We start from the raw sequence: 23,742 nt of genomic DNA, 5'->3' as shown, positions 1-23,742 counted from the left end.
TGAGAACAGTGTGGTTTTCTCAGGCCCTGGGGAGCTCCTGCCTCCCTCCAGCCATGCCAGCTTTTAATGAGACATCCGTATGCACAAGACACACTCTGCTCCTTCTAATCGAATGGCTTGCATGGAGGCCCACACCTGCAACCCCCCCCCCCCTCCACCCCTTTGCCTTTTCCTTCTCTCTTCTTGGAGCTGTTGGTTTTATGCGTGTGCCCATCACTGCTTTCTCTTCTTACAGATGGAACAGCAGGGGTGTCTGCGCCATGTCTGCACCTCCTGGACCGTCACCTCCCCTTCTCTCTCTCTCTCTCTCCTTTCTTCTTCCTCCTCTTCTTTGCCCTAAGCTGACCCTGCTGCTGAACACACAGCACATTTAAGTCTTTGCGTAGGTCCACTGTAGTGCCAGGAAAATTAATTTCAAATGAAACCCCTTGTATAAGTTGAAGGGTGACCAATAGAATGGTATAATAGCGTTACAGTCACTGAAAGGTCACTGGTCAGCTTGTGCAGTGGTACTCAAGTAGGCTCTTTAAATGCATTGAAAGGATTTGGGACTTCTTGAACTATGCTATTAGATCATGACTGACGTCTATAGAGAAAAATGTTGCGCATCTAATGGCTTCTTGTAATAAATGGCATGTGTCTTGGCATCTTATAGTCCTGAAGCAAAATGACTTGATTAAAGTTATCAATAGAGGACTAATTCACAACAGTTTTGATAGATGATCAATTGGTAACACCTTATATTAAGGGAACATGAATCATCATGACTTCATGCCTGACTTTATGCTTAAATTGATTAATTCATGAACTATCAGTAATTCACAAGTATTAATGGTAGCTCATACATGATTAACCATGGGAACAATACGTTCAATAATGCATAACTTAAGGTATTTCAATCATCATGATCTTTGAATTATTATTGATGATCATTTAACCCATCACACCAATTCCTATATTTATTGAATACCAAGTGTTGGAATGATGATTAACTAAGCATTCATTTTTCATGGCACCATCATTGCTGTTGCCCTTCAAATAAAGTGGTGACCTGGTCCCTCTTATTTAAACCATTTAAGATAACTCATTCTGATAATAATAATTATAAAATATTATACCTTAGCTGATGCATCACTGTATTGTTCCATGCATTGATTACTGATGCTTCATACTACTGTACATGAATGAAGTCATTCATTTAATGCATGAAGTAGCCTAAGGCACAAATGTATGATGATTTGTGTACCCTAAACATAATGTGTTACTGATTCATTATTTAAAAACATTCTAAATATTCACAGCTCCTACTTCACATTACGAAATGTTGCTTTTGTGTGTTTTTTTCTGCCATGTACATGTTATTGTCTTTGGCTTTCAAGCAGACTGACAAGTCGCATATGTCTACAGCTTGGGGCTTAACCTGTGAACTAATGTAAGTCTGACTGATGTAGCAAACAAAGAAAAAAGTAAAGAAACTGCACCCTACTTGAGCTCCCCAATTAGGTTTGTAGTGTGTTTGTAATAGTAGTTTAACACTTAACATGCTGTGTTTTGAGCCCGGGTTCCTCGTCTCTTCAATTGAATTGGGGTAAAACATAATTTAAAAAAGTTAAGGTATTTTAAGGTGGGGAATTTTTCTTTAAAGATAAAGTATATCTGAGGGTTAAAGAATGGCGTATGAAAACTTGGAGTGTAGCCAAATCATGATAACGTGTTCTCTTTTGGGACACATTCAGACTACCCTCATTTATAACCTCATTTGACCCTTAAATAGATCCCCCAAACGGGACTTTGGTTCAGGAATTTAAGGCATACTGTACTAATAACCATGCTCGGTGTTGTGTTTAAAGATATTATAGCAGAACTTCAGTTTTCTACCCATACCCGGCTCCAGAATCGCAACATGCCTTGAGGTTGGCGGTGGCCGACGGAGACACGTTTTGACAGATTCCCCTGCTAGAGAGTTTCAGTGGGGAGAGGGGCGTTCACCGGCAAGTGTCAAACTAGCAGCTGCGTCAAACTGCCACAGACAGACACAAGGGGACCGGAAGCAGAGCTGTATTGCCTTGAAATGAATGCAGAAAATATCTCGCTGACAAAATCAAAACTTCACCAAAAAGGCTGGTTTTCACCACCCGTGTTGGCTGAACAGGCCACTGGCTTCACTGATGCGTCCAAATCATTGTTCCAGATTTAGGATAATTATGTAAAAATATTTACGTCAACGAAGCTTTTATTCTGAAAGGACAAGGCAGAGGCGCTCCTGTTGTGCCATCTATCTTTACGCAGTTTCACTAACTGTCCGCCATGCTCTGCCAGAGTTTGCAGTTGAGTGCGCCAGGGCAGCACGGCTGTCTTATATAACTTTAACATACTCACGGGTTTTCATGGCGCAAGAGCAGAATATTGCGCCCGCGGATCTGTCGTCTCATTGCGGATTTATCGTGAATTTTCGCGAGCAATTGACCCAATCGATCACTTCATTTTGCCTCCTGCCGGCGACGTGCGTAAAAATAAAATAAAAAGTTATCGACAGATCGGCGGAACGGGGGCGCACACGGATCCACTCGCCAGCTCCAAGCCATGTCAGCGACGTTGTTGACTTTAGTTCTAAAATAGTTGATATTCCGGACGATGTTTGCCTGCCATATGGGGGGAGAGGCGGCAACAGAACCAGCTGACATTTCACCACCCAGCGATACTGCAAGGAAGGGGTTTATTTAAGGTCTGGACTGTGTGTGGACGTTGCGTTATTTCTCACATTTTTATATTTTTTCTTTAACTTGGACTGACAGGATATGACCTAAACCGTGGAGCACTTTCTTCTTCACCACAGGTACGTAATTGTTTTAGATGCAAACCACTTGTCTTCTCATTAACATAGCTGGAGAAATACTGAGAGAGAGGGGAAAAAAACTGGCCGTGCCCCCGAGGTAGGCCGACGGAGAGCGTCCCCGGCGCTGCGTTGTAGGCGCACTGACAGCCCTGCACTGTTGATGCGCCGGCACTGATCGCCTCCACCGCTCGGAGGAACGGTCATATTCATGTGTGGAAAAGAATAGAAAAATGTTGCACAAACTTGCACGGAGCGGCTGCTTATCAGCTTCTCCTGCCGTAGGCGTGTGATCAGTGCAGTTTCCCATGGCAGCCAACAGGTTGCACTAATGCTGTAATGACTGCGGTGTGCTGTTCGGTTTGGGGAAAGTACAGTATAGGCCAATATTGCAAGCCAGGAAACCCCAAACTTTTTTTTCTTGTTCAACTTCAGCAGACAAGGCCTTTAATCACATTATCTAAAACGTGTTTATTCAACAATCTGAACTAGAGTGAGTCCCACCCACCATGTCGCCTGGCCTGGATGCACTGTTGTTTACACTTCACATCCGTACTGTGCTGTAGGCGGGGATATGGTGAAAGGTGAAAGTCTCGACCAAAATAAATGTATTTCTGAAATGAAAAAAAGTTAAACCCTTTGGAGCCCTACAGTAGCCTCAGAAGTGCTCGGACCTTACTTTAAGCACCACAGTGCAGCGGTATCTATAGTGCGCAGCCTAGGAAGGGCTGTAAACCGCCGCTGCCCATATAGCACGCACCACATACCGTATGCGCTGCCTGAGGCAAAACAATGATAAAAATAGAGCTGATTGGCGACTTGCATTGAGCAGACAATCGCAGGAAATTATCCAGTCACCACTAAAGTCTCCACCATGCGTTTTTATTGAGGTAATAGACTTCTATTTTGACATATTGCTGCCTTTAAATGGTACAGTTGAGAATGCTCTGAGCGACGTAGGCCTATGTGTGCGTTTGTATATCTGTAATATCTGCATTTGCTGTCTGGCACTGACTTTGAAATAGAAGAGCTGGCGCACGTGACAGCTCCCTTGGTTACAGTTCATTTCTGCCCTTCCAGATATGGCTATCACTGTCAATGATCAACAGATACTGAGCTGCAGGACCTATACATGTATTAAAGATTCACTTTGCACAGGTTGCTGCCACGTGATTTTTGGGTTATTTCACTCACATTCTTTCATTTAATCGGTTTATTTCTAATTTTGAAAATGGAGTTTTGAGAGGATTTTCAATTGTTTCTCGTTTGGAAACAAAGAAGACAGACAGTTAATGGTGACTGTTCCAAATGCCCCAGAGGCCCATTGCGGTTTAATCTATTTCGACAGCTGTATGTTGTTGCACACATGCTTGTCTCTATGAGCGACTGTCAGTGCACTGGCTCCAACGCAAGTTTTGCCTGGGCATGTCTCGCAACTTTTTAAGGCTTGAGAGAGGAGGGCACAGTTCAAAGAAAGAAAAAAATGAACATTATAGTATTTTTATTATGTAATATGAGAGGAGGACATGGCTGGTTTCATCCAGCTGCTGTAATTTCTTAACACATTCAATGTAAAAACAGAGAATAGAGAATAGCGTAGAGAGGCGCTATGGTAGATGTGAGCCTTGCAGCGACAGTGCTTTTAAACTGCACCATAACACATTTGTTAAGCAGATGTTTCAAGACGCTTTCTGTAAAATATCCCTATTTCAGTAAGCTTTCTGATAGTTTCCTCTGGACTAGCTACTGTGTATGTCTCATCCTATCCAGCATTCATCTTTTTTCTATATTCTAACCTGGTTTCTTCTCCTTATTTTTCTCTCTCTCACTGTGTGTGTGTGTGTGTGTGTGTGTGTGTGTGTGTGTGTGGGTGCGTGCGTGGGTGTGTTTTGTCTGTGTGTTGTGTGAACTCTCTGACTCACCTTCACTGTCCTGTCAGGATAAAGCAATGGATCAGAGTGGACTGAAGCACAACGGTAATCGAGACGACGGCCTGACATTTGGGGAGACGGGAGCTGGAGTGGGCAGAGACACAGCTGGTTCACTGCTCCAGCATACTACTACTACCATGCACCTGCCGGGCCCCGGGTCCACGCTGGCCCCAAACGGACAGGGTGGTGGGACCAAGGAGCAGAGGGAACTCACGGGCATCTTTGAGCACCGTGTCCTCCGCGAAGGCTCGGACATGAAGGAGGATAAAAGCATCCGCATGCAGAAAGAGCAGGATATCGGCGTATTATTCACTATGGAGGACAACTTGTCCATGCTGAAACAGAGCATTTCCGATCTGGACCGGACGTCCACCTCTGTCATCAGCACTTCCGACAGCTCCGTCCTGGGCAACCTCCCTCTGCCCGACCTCTTTCCCCAGCACATCAAGCAGGAGGGGAACTACTCCCTGGATAAAGACTTGGAGGGCTATGGCCAGGGCCCGTGCGACCTGGACGGCAACGGCAGCCGCCTCATCGAGGACACCGAGATCTGGCAGGACCTGGACCTTCCCAGCACTCTGCCGGAGATCACCGACTTTGAGTTGGATTCGGAAGTGGCCAACCTGGATAACATTCTACATGATGGCAGGGTCGCTGGTGGCGGTCCCGTCGGTGACTTGCTTAAGGAAACAAAGTCCCTCATGGGGAACGGAGTAAACCGTAACACCGTGAACGGAGGCAGGGACCAGCAGCAACACCCCATACATCACCAGCACCACCTTCTACAGCACCAGCAGCAGCAACAACAACAACAACAACAACAACAACAACAACAACAACAACAGCAGCAGCAGCAGCAGCAGCTCCACCACCACCAGCAGCAGCAGCAGCAGCCGCCCGCCACACTTCTCTCCAGCGTCATGATCAAGGAGGAGAAGGACCCTGACGACTCCTTCATCCACATCCGCACGCCCGGTGTGGTCAAACAGGAGAAACAAGATGGCGCTGGTTTCTGTCAGTCGCAGTGTCTCCAGAGCCAGAGTGGCATGGCTTCTCTCCACGGAGGAGGAGGAGGAGGAGGAGGAGGAGGGGGCCCCATGGGTGTCGGTGCAGGGCCCGGTGGCTACCACTACAGAGCCAGCCCGTCCTCCTCCACAGTGGGCCTGCCAGACCAGAAGCCCTTTGGAGGCATGTATTCAAACCTGCCTCTGGTGGGGGAGGGTTGGGCCAGGGGCAGCAGGTACGGAGAGTCGTCAGGACAACAGAGGGCGGACGACGACGGGCTCTCCACCGCCGCGGCCATGGCTACCTTCTCCCTTTTCTCCAGGTAAGTTCCGATGGAGTTACTTTTATCTATAGCTACTGTTTTATTGTTATGGTGTCTGTAAGCGGATTCGGCATTCGGCTTTCGTTTATAATTGATTGGATTTATTGGATTTTTTCATGGTATGCTTGACTGTGTATATGTGTGCTAAGAGAGTATTTGCTACACTATTGAAATTTCATAAAACATTCAGTGCATCAGAAGTGGAGCTGAGGGGGATTTGTGCTGTGCTGCAGTATGAGCGAAGTACACACTGTTGTTGTTATTTTTGGTCGTCCTTTGCTGCTTTTTTAAGACAACCCACAGACTTTTAATGCCACTAATGGATGCAACTTGTTGGTTTGATCACAGCAATCCTTCATGTTTAGTGGTTGATAATAAATTCCATGAACCGGTGAAGTATAACCTTGCTTTTATATATATATTAAATTAACACGTTTTTAGAAGAGGCGAAGAGTAATATTAACTGTTATTTGTGACAGTTTGGTAAAATGGCTTTTTTAAAATATGGGAATCATAAGATAGCCCTGGCAGTACGGAGAAAGTAGACTATTTTCTCATCCTCCTGTAAAAAAAAATCATATTGCTTTTTTCTTTTTGCACTTTGGCGCCACACACACACACACACACACACACACACACACACACACACACACACACACACACACACACACACACACACACACACACACACACACACACACACACACACACACACACACACACACACACACACACATACACTGTTTATTCTCCTGAAATCAAATCGAGTTTGCAGTTATGTATCAGGGCACTTCAGCTCCCTGCAGGACATCTTGAGTGGGCTTTTGGGAAGTGAAAGCCTTCCGTGTATTATGGTGTGATTCTAGCTCAATAGAAAACATCACTTCAATACTCCTGCCACACAAAAGATATTGCCAAGGTGTTGTTAAAGGTTTGTCTGCGACATTTATTTAATGGAGGAAGTGGTAGCACCCTGGGGTCTAGGGCTACTGACGTTCAGCAACTCCAGCAGGCAGACATAGCAGGAGAAACATTCTGCCAGTTCAACCACAATGGCATTAGGTCCCATTTTAAGAAGGCCATGACAAAAGAAAAAATATAAATCCTCCTTTGTTTTACAGGGTTATTATCAGAGGAGGTGGACATGCGGAAAGGTAATGAATACGTCAAATAGTTGCCAGGTTACGAGGAGCCAGGATGGCAAAATAAATACTGATGAATAAGGAAGTGAGAGTTGAGATGTTGATTATCTCCTGAAAGATACAGTTTGTCTAAAAAACATTTCCCGTCTTGAATTATTATAATTTATTATAATTAAAGTTTTTTTTCAAACTTTGGCTGCTTGAGAATCAGATACGAAGAAAAAAAATGCTGAATCCCCAGAATTGGGGGCTGTAAAATGTAGGTTTAGACAGTGAGACCATAAACACTCTTTCTGCCTTTTCTCAGGCTAGGATGAACCGATTTAAACACTCTTTGCTCATTTATACTAGGATCTCAGAGTCCAATACACCTTCATATTCCCACTGGTGAAGTAGGTCTTTAAGGATGCTGCGGCACCTTGAGAATGGGTGGCGTCTGCTAGAAACGCCTGGAAGTAGCCTATACTATCTGATAACTGCCCAGGCCGCTGTTTTATGAGCTCCTTTTCAGAGCACAGCTTGAATGGGCAGATCACAACATGGTGATTGATTAATGCGCATGTAATAATGTGAGTCAGTACTGTCCTTCTGAAAGAGCCAATTGAGGTGTTTGGCTCAAGCTTGCTTTTGTAAACAAGTCAAAGATGAACATGGGTACTATCAGCGACCGTTATCTCCCTGCTGTCACACTGATATTGTTGTTGTGCTGGTAATTCATTTAAACCTATGGAAAGGCTCTTTTGTCATCCTTTCTAAGTGCAAACTGTTCGTAACTCCCTTTCTTTACATAGAATATATTATAGCAGACGTTATTGCTGCCACAAACACTGATGACAAGTCTTGGTTGACAAAAGAGAGCCTAATTAGCTGCTTTTTCAAATAAGCTGCTCCATGAAGTGTTTTTTTTTTTTTTTTTTTTTTGGTTGGGCAATTTGCAATCTGGTGTTTTATCACTTGTTAATTGAATCAAACAACAAGCAGTATATGTTGTTGTTGTTGTTGTTGTTGTTGTTTTTAACTACATTTTGTAATGCCAAGAATCTGTGACACAGTGCCGTTATACCAGGGCTACATCCTGTTTTGTTGTTGTCTGGCACACCAGCATGATGGCGTGTGTTTTCATATGGTGTTTCTCTGATGCGTGGCACTGTGTGACTTCTAAACTGTGCAATGCAAATGATTCAACTCAACTTAAAAACAGGACAAAAACAAACCTGAATCACCAAATGATCCAACAAACGTGCAACGTTGGCAAATCATTCTTAAATTCTCTTGTCCTTGATCTTGTTCTTTGAAGGGATAATGCTCTAGATGTACTCATTGACTACTAAGTGAATTTCTACAACATCACATTTACTTCATCTCATCCATATCACAATTCTTATTTTATTCATTACTGTACATAGCAACTTGTTGCTTGAGAATATTTGGACCAATTATCTGTTGTGAAAATAGTTGCAGGTTAATATTCTTTACGATGAATAATTGCTTGACTGACTATTTGTTTCGTATTTGCATCACATTACATGTGTGTTAATGTTTAAAATGCATACTGTCTGTTATGATAGACACTAAGTGCATTGGGCATTTTAACAGTGCATAGATAAGTAAAAAGAAATCGGTAGGAGCTGTACACACTATAATGCAATGTAAGTGTAAAATAGCAATGTAATGAACCCAGCACCTCTCTTGACACAGCACCATACACACTGATGAAGCCACACTGCACATTAGAAGCTGATGCATTAGATAACATTTTATTATGTACAGTACACAGTATGTGTCTCAAAGGGATAACATCTCAAAACTGAGACTGGCTCCCTGTGGTTACCACATGAGTTAGCGTTAGCAAATGCATGTTCTATGCTGTACATCATCAAGCCCACCTAGCCGATCCATGGGAATTTTCACCACAGTTGGAAAACAACTTGGCCCGATCACGTTGCCTGGCTCAAGCCCCCTAGTTATATAACCGATGATCAAATAGACTACATGTTGTTGCCTCATGCCCAGGGTTAAACGAGGACCTTGAAACATTCTTTACAATTAGTAACACAGCAGGATAATCCTTTATTATTTAAGTAGATGTATAAAGTATTTTACTTGGGCTTTATTTCATTCATTTTAAGTATACTTCATAACATCTTTGTTACATGCAGCAGAGATCCATTAAACTATACAATGCATTGCTTTCTTTATGTAATGCCTGTTCATCATTTCATCTTTTTGATGCTTCATTTAAAATCTAATCTTTTAATTTTTCAAATTCATACTGGCAGTAAGAAGGGGTTTCAAAGTCGATTTAAATTCTTCCCTTCTGTGCCATGTTTGTGCCGAAGCAGAGCCGTCGCTGGCAAGGCAGACTGCGTGTGTGTGTTTGTGTGTTTCCGAGTGTGTGTGTGTGTGTGTGTGTGTGTGTGTGTGTGTGTGTGCGTGCATGTGTGTGTGTACACAGGGATGCTGGGAGGCCACGTGTACCGATCTGCTCTGCTGTGCTCTGCCGCTGCCTCTTTCTGCTTAGACTGTCATATTTTTCTTCTCACCTATTCACCCCTGATGGGGCCCATAAGAGCTTTCCATATTTCACAGAGCTCTACAAGCCAAGATGTTATGCAAACGGGAACACACACACACACACACAGACACCTTTGGGTGCAAACTTTTCATTGAAAGCCTGATCTAGCATGGATATAGGTCTCTTTAGCATGAGGGGCTTCAATGTTTACTTTAACACAGAAAACCACTGTACAGGTCCTGCAGGAATACTATGCATGTAATGTTCTTCAACATGTAAATCTTTGGTGTTCAAAGTTTTGATTTACCTACATAGCTACAACAACATATTTTAAATATTAATATAGCATGTTATTCCAAAGGGACATTTTAACTATTTTAGACAAAACAAAACATAAAGAGGAACAACCTGACTTACAGTCATATGAAAAAGTTTGGGAACCCCTCTCAGCCAGCATTATAATTGACTCTGCTTTCACAAAAAAAATATAAAAGTGGTATGTCTTTAATTTACCAGGAACAGCTAAGTACTGGGATGTTTTCCAAACAAAGATTTTTTGAAAAGCAGTATTTGGTTGTATGAAATAAAATAAAATGTGAAAAACTGGCTGTGCAAAAATGTGGGTAACCTTGTGGTTTTGTTGATTTTAATGCCTGAAACAGCATGTAAAACTGATGACTTTAAACACAAAGTTGGTTGGATTATGTTGTTAAGCCTTGAACCTCATAGAAATGTCTGTTTAATCATGAGAAAATGTATTTTAGGTGCCTAAATGCAAGTTGCACTTCTCTTTGACTCTCTGCTGAAGTGAGACAGAATGGGATCATCAAAACAGCTCCCAAAAGATCTGAAAAACAAAGATTGTTCATTGTCATGGTTTAGGGGAAGGCTACAAGAAGCTTTCCCAAAGGTTTCAATTGTCAATTTCGACTGTAAGGAACGTTGTCAGGAAATGGAAGGACACAGGCATAGTGGCAGTTAAACCCAGGCATGGCAGACCAAGAAAAAAACAGGAGCGGCATAGGTGGAGGATTGTGAGAATGGTTGCACACAACCCACAGATCACCTCCAAAGACCTGCAAGAACATCTGGCTGCAGATTGTGTATCTGTACATCGTTCAACAATTCAGCGCAATTTGCACCAAAACATCTGCTTTTTATAAAGACCAAATAACTTAATTTTTGTCTCATCAGTCCAAAGCATTTTCTTCCAATATGAATCTGGCTTGTCTAAATTAGCTTTTGCATACTCCATGCAACTGTATCTGTGGCGTGGGCGCAGAAAGGGCTTCCTTCTCATCACCTGGCCATACAGATGTTTTGGTGCAAATTGCACTGATTTGTTGAACCATGTACAGATACACAATCTGCAGCCAGATGTTCTTGCAGGTCTTTGGAGGTGATCTTTGGGTTGTGTGCAACCATTCTCACAATCCGCCGCATATGCCGCTCTTGTACTTTTCTTGTACTTTTCTTGGTCTGCTAGACCTGGGTTTAACTGCAACTGTGCCTGTGTCCTTCCATTCCCTGACAATGTTCCTTACAGTAGAAATTGACAATTGAAACCTTTGGGAAAGCTTCTTGTAGCCTTCCCCTAAACCATGATAATGAATAATCTTTGTTTTTAAGATCTTTTGGGAGCTGTTTTGATGATCCCATTCTGTCTCACTTCAGCAGAGAGTCAAAGAGAAGTGCAACTTGCATTTAGGCACCTACAATACATTTTCTCATGATTAAACAGACATTTCTATGAGGTTCAAGTCTTAACAACATAATCCAACCAACTTTGTGTTTAAATTCATCAGTTTTACATGCTGTTACATGCATTAAAATCAACAAAACCACAAGGGTACCCATATTTTTGCACAGCCAGTTTTTCACATTTTATTTTATTTCATACAACCAAATACTGCTTTTCAAAAAATCTTTGTTTGGAAAACATCCCAGTACTTAGCTGTTCCTGGTAAATTAAAGACATACCACTTTTATATTTTTTTTGTGAAAGCAGAGTCAATTATAATGCCGGCTGAGAGGGGTTCCCAAACTTTTTCATATGATTGTATATTGTGTGTTGCAACCTTGCAACCAACGGCTCATATAGTCCGATCCCAGTGCAAGACATGCCTGGACTTTCTCCTTGATGGAAACTGCAGAATAAGGCCTCTGAACAAAATGAACGGCCTCTAACACATAAACATGAGTTTTAACGATGGATTATTTTTAGCACTGTTTGGGCGTTTACCATGAATGAAAATTAAAAAGGTTAATAATGATGGTCATTACGATGATGCATTGTATGAGGATTAATATTCTAATTTCCCCTCAGCTACATTCAAAGCTTGGTTTGGGTGTAGCTCTCATTTAGTGTATGCTCTCTGGCATGTGGCAACTGCATGTGACTGGATATATCATTAGCAGGAGTTACAGACACATTGTTGGATTTTTATTTTTAGTTGCGGCTACCAGGTTACTGAAGTGAAAACACCCTAAAGCCGAACTGGGTTACTGATTTGAAGGGAATTGCAATCTGTCACTTAAATAAACATTTGTGATAATTAAATAATAATAACAAGCCACATCATTTCAAGAAAGAAAACTCCAGCTTATTTTATACTACTCATGTCATAGTAATTAATAGCAGGGGCATGTACTTTATTGGACAGAGCATCAACTTGAATATTTACATCTTGGGATTGTACACATATGTATTGAATTGCGATAAATGGCAATATACAAGGGATTTCAATATTGATTGTAAAGATATCACCCAAAACCCTACAACATGGGAAGGCTCTTGTGGTGGTGGTGTAGTAGCCCCCCCCCCCTAACATGTTTCTGTCCAACACTGAAACTAGGTCACACTCACACACACTTTCCTGAACTTGTAATCTGGAAGATTATGCCAACCTCAATCCACATTGCTCATTCCTGTTGCTTAATAGGTTTAACCTTTGCTTTATGCTAGGCTTCATTTCACTGCTCTTGCATCTCTTGATGTTTAATGACCACTTTCCAGTTTCCCCCCCGCACACATTTTTATTATGTTGCAAAGACGTATGGAACATTTTGTTCTCAGGATTAGCCAGATAGGCCTCTGCATGTTCATCTTGGACATAAACATCCGGGATACATGAGTGTGTGGAAAGGCTCTGTGATGCCTGTGTGATTATTACCTAATAATGCTATTACTGTACATCCTGGAGTGAAGAAATGTTGTTCTGAATTGCGCTGACACTTTTTTGGGAAACCTTGGATGACTCCTAAGGGTTTGTGTTAATTCATATTTTCAAAGACGCCGTCTCTAACTTGAAATGGAAGCTGACTCACTGTTGCTACTCCTCCTAGAAGAGGCTTTGTGGCCTGTATTCAGAGTGGATGTGTCATCTCTGATCATCGGCCAGGACACATTTCCTAACAAGATGCTCTTTCATTCACTCTCTCCCCATTCTTTCTTCCTTGTCTCTGCCTCGGCCCCCTCTACCCCCTCCCCTGCTTTGGAGCCTACTGTACTGAGTCTTTGATGTCGGTCTGGCTTGGGTCACTGAAGTGCAGAGAGCCAAAGGAGGGCTAGGCCTCTTAGCAGCCAAGCTGTTTCTTTTTTAAGGCTGTTTTGGTGGCTGCAGGCGTGTCTACGCCCGTGTTAGGTGTCATGAGCATATTCAAGGCCAATGTCACGGGCCACATGACTTATTTAACCTGTGAGACAGAGCAAGCCCTCTTATTCACTACAAAAACATGAAATGAAATATATTTAAAAACAGTCAGAAAGACCCTAACGATGCTGAAGATACAACAGTCCTACAATTAGTGCTATTTCTTGAAGGTATTCTCAGAAATCTATTGAATCAACGCAGTTAATTCCCAAAGTTGCATGGGGTTTGTTGTGTTATTAAGACATTGCCCTGTTTCCTGTTACCTCATACTGTATAGTTTTTCATGGTGTGTTTCTGCTCATCCACATCCCGCTAAAACACACAGAGACAGCAACAACAACAACAAGGTCAAACACAAAAGAAAGAACGTGCTTCACTCACTTAAAAACCTTTCTAAAATTAATTTCATTTAAAAAAAACGAATTAATTTGTGGAGGTTGAAGATTCTTTTTTTTAGGTGGATCTAACAATTTTCTAATTTTTCACTGTACCAGGTTGAATATACATTAGTCGGTCCGTTCCGTGTACAGAACTTTAGTTTAATAGTTTAATTGCCGTAAGTGTGCATAGTCACAGTTCATCCGTCACCAAAATGCTTTTTTATTATTTTTATTTTCCCAAGGTCCATATACTTACTTTTATTTCTGGGGCTTTAAAACATATTCTCCTTGTCTTTACAAGCAGATCTAGTTTTCCCAGTCATCAGGTGTATTCTGTAGGATATGGTGCTTTGGTCTCGTGATAAAAGCTATGTGTTATCAGAAATGCTGATTAAAAAGAACCATTCAATTAAAATCCAAGCATTCATTTTGGTGAATGGCATATCGCTTAGTATTCTTTGAAAAATTCTCTACTATTTGCCACTGTGAAGCAGCCACAGTTGTACGGATTCAGATAAACACATATTTGCCATCTTTAATGTCAACACATTACACCCACCTACTTTGCCATATGGACAGACAAACACATTGCACTCACAACTGCCTCATTGCACAGCATGTGATGGTTGTGTATGATCGGTGGAGCTACAGTAACTGGGAGGAATTTCTTTGGCGCAGAATCAGACAACCAATACTCAGAATAGAGTAAGAAATCCTTGCTGGATAACTCGAGAAGGATTAATTCCACGTCTAACAAATTATATGATGGCTTTCTGCACTATGTTTACAGTTCCTGTGAGTGAATAGTGCTGCTCATGTCATAATTAATATGGCCTATACTTACCAGTTTACCCTATAGCTCAGCTTGCAACAGTTGGACCATAAACTGACAACAGGACAGGGATAATATGGTCTGTTTGTTTTCATGATCAATTGTGTGGGCAAACTGTGCTCGGATACGTCAGGAGTGAGCACAAATATACCCCCGACTCAACTGACTCACTGTAGCTTCATAAACAAGTGGATTGAGTTTGTTATGTTTGGCAACAACTCTACCAGGAAGCAGGAAGTGTGGAGTCTAGCACGTTTAATGGCTCATGATGTTGCCCCTTAAAATCCTATACATTCTTACAAATAAGGTTGATACTCTGTGATCAGACGTTGTGACTGATTTGAGTGTTCGCCTAACATTTAAAAAAAGTATGAGAGTTTATTTTTATGAAATAATGCAATTTCCCTTTGGGGGAGAATACAGTAGTTATCCATCTATCTCTATCTATTGTACCTTGCTGAAACACATGAAAAACTCAGCAGCAACAGTAACATCTAACCCAAACAAAAAGCTATAGGTGTTGGCATAGGTAACATCAGGGTTTTCCCCAGGAAATTGGTAAGTGGAGGTGGTAAGCTATGCCCCTCGCCGCAAACACCAAACAGAAAAGCTTTATTTTCCACTTTGCTCTCTTTCATGCACAAAAATGTCTCCTACAACATGCATCAAAATCCCAAAAAAATAGCAGAGCCTCTAAGCAGCTTAAATGATTGTATAATGCAATGAAAACAGACAGTCTTAACATTCATTTTTAAAAAGTTGAACACAAACAAATCCCTCATCAGGTTTTTTTAATGAATATCCCACACTCCTGCTACTGTAAGTCTTGACATTCTTTTCCGCTCTCTGCCATCTTTCTGCATTCCTCTTCTTGCGTGACAAATATGTTTTCATTATCTGTGTTTGAGTGGATTAAGAAACAAGCGCAAAAACATTGGTGCATTTTGTCTTTTATGACTTTGGAGCCAAGACAAATAGAAGCCTCCTGCTGGAATGCAAAGCGTTTTAACAACACTTTGTAAGTGTCATGTTTTCTTTTCAAGGTTCTGTTAATTCACTGATGTGTCCCGACTTGTTTTCTGATCAATGAATCAATTTAGTGGAATATCCTGGCTTTCACTGCTGTCCAGTTACTATTAAAACACCTTTAGAGTAATTGGGCTCTGTGCCTTTTTGTCTGTGTCCGTCAGTACTGCTGTGCTTAGCAAACTTAGATAGTGTGTTGCTCTGTTTGTTTTTGTGCGGCCTCTCTGCCTAAATGTGGGTTGTTGTCATTGTTTTTCTTCTGTTCTTATCTGACACAGATACGATCACCTTTTAATCCCTCCTTCCAGTGTGAGCAGGGAGAGGAATGCCCTTAATCCGTTGAAAGAATACGTGAATACTTTTTTGTCCACACGTCCCCAGCCTTCTCGATGTTCGTGATCGGAATGAATAGGAAAAGTAGTCCAGGACGCGGGTGTGCCTGGGTTCCATTGCCAAGGTTCAGGGATCACTGTTAGTTCACCTGTTTATCTTCCCCCACAAAGTGAAGGGTTTTGAAAGAGAGTAATGGATTCTCACTTGGTTAACACAATTTTGGTCTGCTATCTGACCTCTGATAATCAATCTTTTGTCGTTTCCTTGGCTACATGAAGTCCAAGTATAACGATGGTCTGTACGAGTAGGGGCTTTAAAATGGAGGGACTTTGCGTGATCCATTTGCTCCACTGCTGGTTTGCTTTTGAAGAACCAAGGGTTAGTAACCTTCCCTCCACTTGAGCAGAGTCAGCAGGGTGGCGGAGTAACCAGGGAAACGGTCAGCAGGAGGCCACAGGTTCAGACCCCTATGGCAGCTAGCAGCATTCTACCTGTTACAGTGGGAGACACTTGATGAATTGATTGCTACTGATGTTGAAGTAGGTAGATTGTTCAGCTCACATTGACATCATGTTTTAATGTGTTTAATTAGCATGTGTTTGCATCAGACCTATTGAACATTTGAATTGTTTTATTCTTCTGTATTTCCACTTCAGCATGTGTAGATAATATGCACCCATATACACACACAAAGAACACACCTCAGTATGCATTTATAGCCCTGATAGCTGCATGTGTACAGCTGGCTATGGCATAGGTTGTCACCAGACGCAGAGGACCTTGTGCCATAGACCAGTGAATAATTTACCCGACAAAGGTTACTGTACATGTGGAGGCAAACATAACTCTCCCCCCACCCCCCCAAAAAAAAAGCTGTCATTTAGACTTACACCTTGTGTAATCCTATGATCCATGCAAGCTGGTTCAAAGGAAAACTTGCTAATGGCCTCATTTTCCCTTGGTCAAATTGGCCATTAATCAGATTCAGTACAGGTCCAGCCTTCATAGTCCTCGGTGACCCACTTTTTATTGTGTTTTTGTTAAGCTACTGCTTCGAACCTAACTCCATCCAGAAATTGAAATGCGCTACAAGTTAGCAAGTTAAAGGCAATGTCAGGGTCTTCTCAGCTTTTCAGCTTTGTGGAACAAATAGTAAACTGCCTGAGTTGTCAACTGTGCTGTCAATTGTTTCATATTACACATTTTCTTTAGGAAACATGGTACTGTTTTCAGACTGCTCTTTCGTAGGCAAACCGCAGTAGAAGTATACATTACAATTTTTTTACCATTGTTTAGTTCAACAATTCTGGAAAAATGCTAATCTAAACAATCTAAATCTACTAAATGGCTGCCTTGCCCAGACCATTGCCGTATGCCCGCTTGTAAGGGACATCTAGTCTTCATTTGGGTTTTCCAAAGTCAACATTGGGAAGCACTTGAGATGTTGTGGTTTGCTGGGAAAGCACTTTTCCCAAGCTTTTAATGTACCATGCTCCTCCAGTGGCCGTGCACTACGGTGTCCACTTCATCCAGAGGCTTTATATATGGCAACAAAAGAAAAACACACATAATGAAGGGAAACCCTTACCACACAATCTAAAGATCACAAAATGAAGAAGGCGGGTAACTTAACAAGAACTACGTACTGTAGGTTTCTGATTTTAGGATTTAAGAAAAACTGATTGATTTGTTGTAAAAATAAACAATGGGTTACAGGAGAACAGGATAAAAAGACAGATCTGTCTTCGTGCAATAAGGAATTTTAAAAGAACAACGACTGTGGATGTGGCGACGGTGTTCGCGTATACTTTTGTCTAAATTGTGTTGACTGTCACTGTGTTTATCACTAACTGCCGTCTGTGAATGACACATTTGCTGCAGGGATTGATGTGGTCATAAATCGGTCGGTCTTACCCCTTTTTAAAATGTCTCTCTCAATTTCTGGCATTCTCTTTCTCTTACCACTAGAGTTTGGATCCGCTCAGTTTCCGATGAATCATCTGAAACAACATGTGAGCAATAGTAGAGCTCTTTTTCTGGACAATTGTGTATATATACAATAACTGCAGAATGATTTTCTTTCCAGTCCCTGCATCGACAAAAAAATGGAAGTACATTGAAAAATTGACCCTGTTCCTTCTTGCTACTACAAGTCGTTCACTTGTCCGGCTTTATTGACCCACCTCTAGGCCACCATGCTGTCATTCTTTAAAATAGAATCCCCTCTGTCTGGAGTTTGTCTTTTTTCAGCACAGCTAATGCTAAGGACAAACTACTATATTTAAAGGGGCTTTAGCTAGGGGTGATAATGCGTCGCTGTGAGTTAGTGTGCCAATTCTATTTCTGCCAGAGTAATGTTAGAAATAGACCTATGTGGATGCTGAAGCAATGTGTTCGCCAGATTATATTTGCTGCTTATTTAATGACTGAACTCGAATTTGGCCATAATTCAAATATGGGGATAACGCTTGTTATTCAATTTTCTTTTTATAAAATGCAACTTTCCGCCATTAGTTAAATATTTAATTGTAATTTTGATCCGGCCTGCTTAATTTAAATCATTTAAAAATTAGACACAAAACAACATGTTAGCATTGTCAGTATGAGCATGTTAGCATGCTGGCATTTGCATTGAGCTAAAAGCACCAGTGAACCTGTCTGAGCTGCTGGCTATAGACTGTTACTCTGAAAAAATTTACAATTGTGGGATTGTAAATAAAAAAAAATAATAATATTTAATTAATTTATAATGGTTGTTTGTAGCAGTGCTTGCATCAACATTCTGCTCCAATTCCAAATGATAAAAGCATGAACCCACACTTTTTTTCTTCTTTTAGTTTTGCTGCGTTTTTTCGGAACACAGAAGTGATTAACAAAGGTGTTGGGCTGCATAACCAACACACACCCACACACCTTACCCTCTTCCTTTTCCTCCAGACTCTATTTCTGCTTTGATGTCTCGTGCTTAGACTGTCTTACTTTCTATACGTCTCTTTCGCCTCTTCGAGTATCTCTCTGCTTCGTTGCCTTCATTCTCTTCCTCCCTCTCTCTCACTCACTCACTCACTCACTCACTCACTCACTCACTCACTCACTCACTCACTCACTCACTCACTCACTCACTCACTCACTCACTCACTCACTCACTCACTCACTCACTCACACTTTCTCTCTGCTCAGGCCAAACATTGCAGTATAAATCCTCCATTGCTCACAGTCACCTCTTGAGAAATAGTCACTTTGTCCTTGTCCATATCAGCCTATTTATCACTGCACGTCAAAAAAGCCTTGAAAAAAACCAAGAGTTTGACGCTACGCAGGAAACAGGAAGAGCAGCCGTGACTATTTCATTCACTGCTGCTCACGGTTTATTTCTGCCAAACGTGCTCAACAGGTTCACGGATTGCTGGCAATAAATCAAGCCACGTGACATTTACTGTGACGCGCGTGTTATGGATAATTTACCCTCCACACCCTTTTTATGGTTTCTCTCCTTAATTTCAAGTGATAAGAAGAAGAGAAGAGGCCCTGCGTGAGAGAAAGTTGTACTGTAGCGGACTATAAAGTAGGACACAACTAAAAATGGGATATGGGGACAAATTCTATTAAAAAAAGAGCCCAATTTCAAATTGTTTATCTGGATATTATATGAAAATGTTATGTTCCATGCTGTGTACTGGTACGGTTGAGCCATTATGGCAAAGTAGAGGCTGCTGTTGTGAATGAGAGTACGTTTATTCTGAGCTGCTTTTGAAGTGGTGCCGTGCCTACTGCCTGCAGTGGGAAGAACCCCGCATCATTATGGCCATCACTCCACATGGCTAGATCTGTCACCAACTCTAAACTGCACTCCACCTTGAATAGTGGCCTCGGTTTCCCAGGCCCAGCGATTCAAACTATTGAATTACAACACAGCAGCAGTGCGTCAACTCTTTCTTCCTCTTGCTTTTCTCTCTTTTGGAGAAGAGGTATCTATCTATCCTGGCTTGGAGAGCAGCCCGGCACTGCCTTGTGTTGTGAAAAGCTGGCACTTTTCATGCATCCTGCTGCAGCTAAGACTGGCACTGCTTAACCAGATAGCCCATAGCTGGTGACCCCAAAGGACCTCGTTCTCCTAATTGGAATAATCTAGAATGATGGCTATTACCCATAATCATGTGAAAAAAGCTACAGTACATGTGTTGTTGGATTTAATATTATCTGACTGGCTGTCAGCTGCTTTGCATTAGTTCCACTTTAATGTCTCGTTTTTCATCCTCGACCTGCAACAGAGTGCAATTGGGCTTTTAATACACTGGTTAAAAAAAGAAAGGTATGGTCTTACTTGAACTTGAATGCCCAGAAGTTATATTGCGTTGTACAAAAATGCACAGCACCAGTGTGACTAATTCTGAACAAGTAGCACGTTTGCTCATAGTGGAACATTAGCTTAGTGTTTCACTAGCTTCCTGAACTTGCAGGCTATAGGTCTGGTCTTCTCTCATCTTATACTGTGTCCATTATCTTTGAGGAAAGTTGTAGCAGAAAGCAGCAACTGGGGGAAATATATGTGGAAATGTGTACACATTCAGTTATGAGTATGACGGTATGTGTACGCGCTTTACTTGATGACCGGTTGAAGCCGTTTGGTAAGACGTTGGTCATGGACAATTTACAGCTCCTCCATATCTGTTTCTTTCATGTGCTTCTTCTCTGTCTTGGAAGCTAGCCAGCAGCATTATGTAACAACTTTAAACAGCTGTATTGGAGCAGACTGTATAGCAGTAAACCTTTTTTGAGGGCTGGCATCGGCCTCTCAAGAACACCTTGAATGCACCACAAACAACCATGATTTAACTGCTTGGATCTATAGGTTGCCCTGTTTGGCTCAAAAGGGTCCATAGATCACACGTAAACATGGAGATTATTCTTTAAAGCAGCCATTACTTTCCATTAATATATTGTTTTGTCAAATGTACCTTGACCTTCTAGTGAGTTATGGAGTTGTAAATACAGTAACTGCTGTATGCATGCCAGTGAATGGCAGTTCACCTCCCAATGAGTACTTAGCTTGTCTAGTAGTTATTTGCAGAACGTTCTCCAAGGGTAGGCTGCAGGCTACATACTGTAGCTGACCTCTGTTTGAATGCAACGTCACATTTCATAGGAGAACAGGGGGAAGTGTAGCTAAATCTAGTTTATTGGACAAAATGAAATAAAATGAAGATAAATAAGGCTTAATTATTAATTATTGTGTCAGATCAAATTAAATCAGAGCTAACAGCAGTGTATCTGTCTGAGATTGAGATGTCAGCAGCAGGACAGAGACAATGTTTATGTTTTCCTGTTGCTTATTAGATTATAATTATATAGCAAATACAATTTTTCTTTTGTGTGTCTTAATTCATTGAATGTTAAGGGGGCTATGAACTAAATGAGTCCTTCATTCAAAGCATACATTTTTCATTTCCTTTTTAATTTGGCTTGAAGAGGTTAGGGTCAGCTGCTTACAGCCCTTCTGCGGTAAATAAAACTACGTTAAGGCGACTTAATTTGCTGTTTGTCACATGGACGCTGAAGCAAGGCTTTAAGGCACAGATTATAGGATACAGTGGAATGCAATATGGCGTGTGTAGCTGTGCCTGTTTTATTAAAGGGGACCCAGTATCACTTGTAATGAAGACTAATCAATAACATGCAAGGGAATACGTGTTCATCATTGTATAGATCTAGATTTCAGCTTTTTTCAAGAGTTTGAGTCATGAGACTATATTTGTATAAAAACCATTGCAATGACCTCTGTTAGCGGTGTTTTACAAGGCTTCATTTAGGCCAACATAGAATGAAGTAGCATCAGGAAACAAGTTACTTCAGATGCGACTGTGATGAAAGTAATAACGGTGATGATCGCTAATTACAAGATGAAACAGTGATGGGGCCAGTTTCCAGGATTTATCTTGGGCCTTAGATGGACATGACATCAAGTCCAGCAGCTAGGCAGGCACCACTGAATATGTCTTCTTTCAACCTCCTTTTGCAGCCTTCCTGCATTGGAGGCAAAAGTAAAATGCAAGAGAAACACTGACAAAACGGCCAACCGTGAATATCATATGTATAATCATGTAGACATTTATATATAATCATGTGTATGTGTATAAATATATGTACGGATGGACATACACATACACTCAGTGACCCAGCTATAGCGGTCACAGTTTGTCTTCTCTGGCTCCAACTAAGACAAATTCAACCTTGTTCTCTCTGTGACTGTCGCCCGTCTGGTAGGAAGAGGAGGAGGAAGAGGAAAAGGGAGGAGGAGCTCTACTGTAAATTGGCCATAATCCAGCTGGGCCTAAATCTTTCTCTATATCTGTCTCTGTCTGCAGCTTACTCACTGATTCTTTCTTTCACTCTCTCCTATGTCTCCCTCCTGTCCCTGCCTCACACCTGTTTTTTTTCACTCACTCTTAAAGGTACAGTCAGCAATTTTGGAAAATGCTTGTTATTAAAATCACTTTTGGTCAAATCAGTGAATATCTTCTCGCGATCCCCTTACTGTCCGTACTGTGTGTGCATGCTGAAAACAAAATCCATTGTTAATACAAACTGTAAATGGGAATGTTGCTAGCTACGGTGGGCCCCCTTTGTTTACACACCAGTTTACAGAGCCAAGGCTCTGTGTTAACACACAAACAGTACAGACAGGTGGCGGATCGTGAGGGATATATTCACTGATTTTGACAAAGTGATTTTGACCACAAACATTCTCCAGAAACGCTGACTCCACCTTCCAGCCCCATATGAACTTTTTGTTTTAAATCTTTCTCCTCTCTCTCTCTCTCTCTCTCTCTCTCTCTCTCTCTCTCTCTCTCTCTCTCTCTCTCTTGCTCGCTCGCTCTCTCTCTCGCTCTCTCTCTCTTGTTCTAAAGTTCTCTTGTTCTTGTTGGAATTCCACACGGTTCAGGGGTTTTGCCCCGGTTAGGTTAGGTCAGTGTTGTCTCCTCAGCGAACAAAGAGGAGAGATGCTCCATGCAGCAATTATGTCCTGATAGTCAATGTCTTCACTGGGGCTGCAACAAACAATTATATAGTACCAACATCATTATATAAGATATCCAGAAATAGAAAAAAAGCCATCACAAATTCCCTGAACCAAATACTGCTTGTTTAGTACACAAACAAAGCAGGATAATTTAGCATGTTGGGACATGTTGGAACCAGTCCAGTTTTGGCAATTTTACTTGATAAATTATGCAATTAAAATATTTAATTTAATATATTTAATTGTTACAGTGTTGCTCTGAAAGTTTACCCTTATGCAAAACTCATGTATTATAGGGGAGAGTGGCCTAAGTTGTGCCACTTTTTACTCAAAGTGACTTTAAAGTGAGGCCTTGACAATAAAGTCTGCAACTCAAATATGTACATATATTTCAGGGTGTTGTGCATCACTGGCAATAAAAACTTTGGATCTGGAATAAACTTTTGAAGAAATATAGCTTTCGGAAAAAAAGTTGTCTTGTGGCACAACTTGCCCCCGGTGTGGTGTAAGTTGTGCCGTTGGAGAGAATACCATGGGGTGAATTGTGCCATTGATATATATCTCATAAACTGTCATATAAGACAAATCCATGAGACAATTACTTATTTAAGGTTTATTTAAAGTAAATAAAGTAAATATTTTACAAAAATGTAAGGACAATTTTCTTAAACAAGGCCTAGCAGATCTAATGGTTTTACCTGCAAAGCTCACAATGACAAAGTCACCATCATCATCTTTCTGGCCATCTG

General features: G+C 41.4%; 1 protein-coding gene across 2 annotated transcripts in view; it reads left to right on the top strand.

The window, feature by feature from the left end:
• The first annotated feature begins 2,332 nt into the window (after positions 1 to 2,332).
• The window catches only part of LOC307260812 (glucocorticoid receptor-like), a 61,611-nt gene continuing 40,201 nt past the window's right edge, over positions 2,333 to 23,742 (top strand). The window contains exons 1-2 of one of the 2 annotated variants that reach the window (XM_080041146.1): positions 2,333 to 2,836; positions 4,780 to 6,091. In XM_080041146.1, coding sequence (XP_079897272.1) covers positions 4,782 to 6,091 — 1,310 coding nt within the window. In that variant the 5' untranslated portion in view covers positions 2,333 to 2,836; positions 4,780 to 4,781. Of the gene's footprint in view, positions 2,837 to 4,772; positions 6,092 to 23,742 lie in introns of both variants that reach the window. The other variant, XM_080041145.1, reaches the window with a different exon arrangement.

This window comes from Ammodytes marinus, assembly GCF_949987685.1.
Source record: "Ammodytes marinus genome assembly, chromosome: 14".
Lineage (NCBI taxonomy): Eukaryota > Metazoa > Chordata > Actinopteri > Uranoscopiformes > Ammodytidae > Ammodytes > Ammodytes marinus.
The sequence above is the reverse complement of the archived record's forward strand: the minus strand, read 5'-3'. Positions and strand labels throughout refer to the sequence as shown.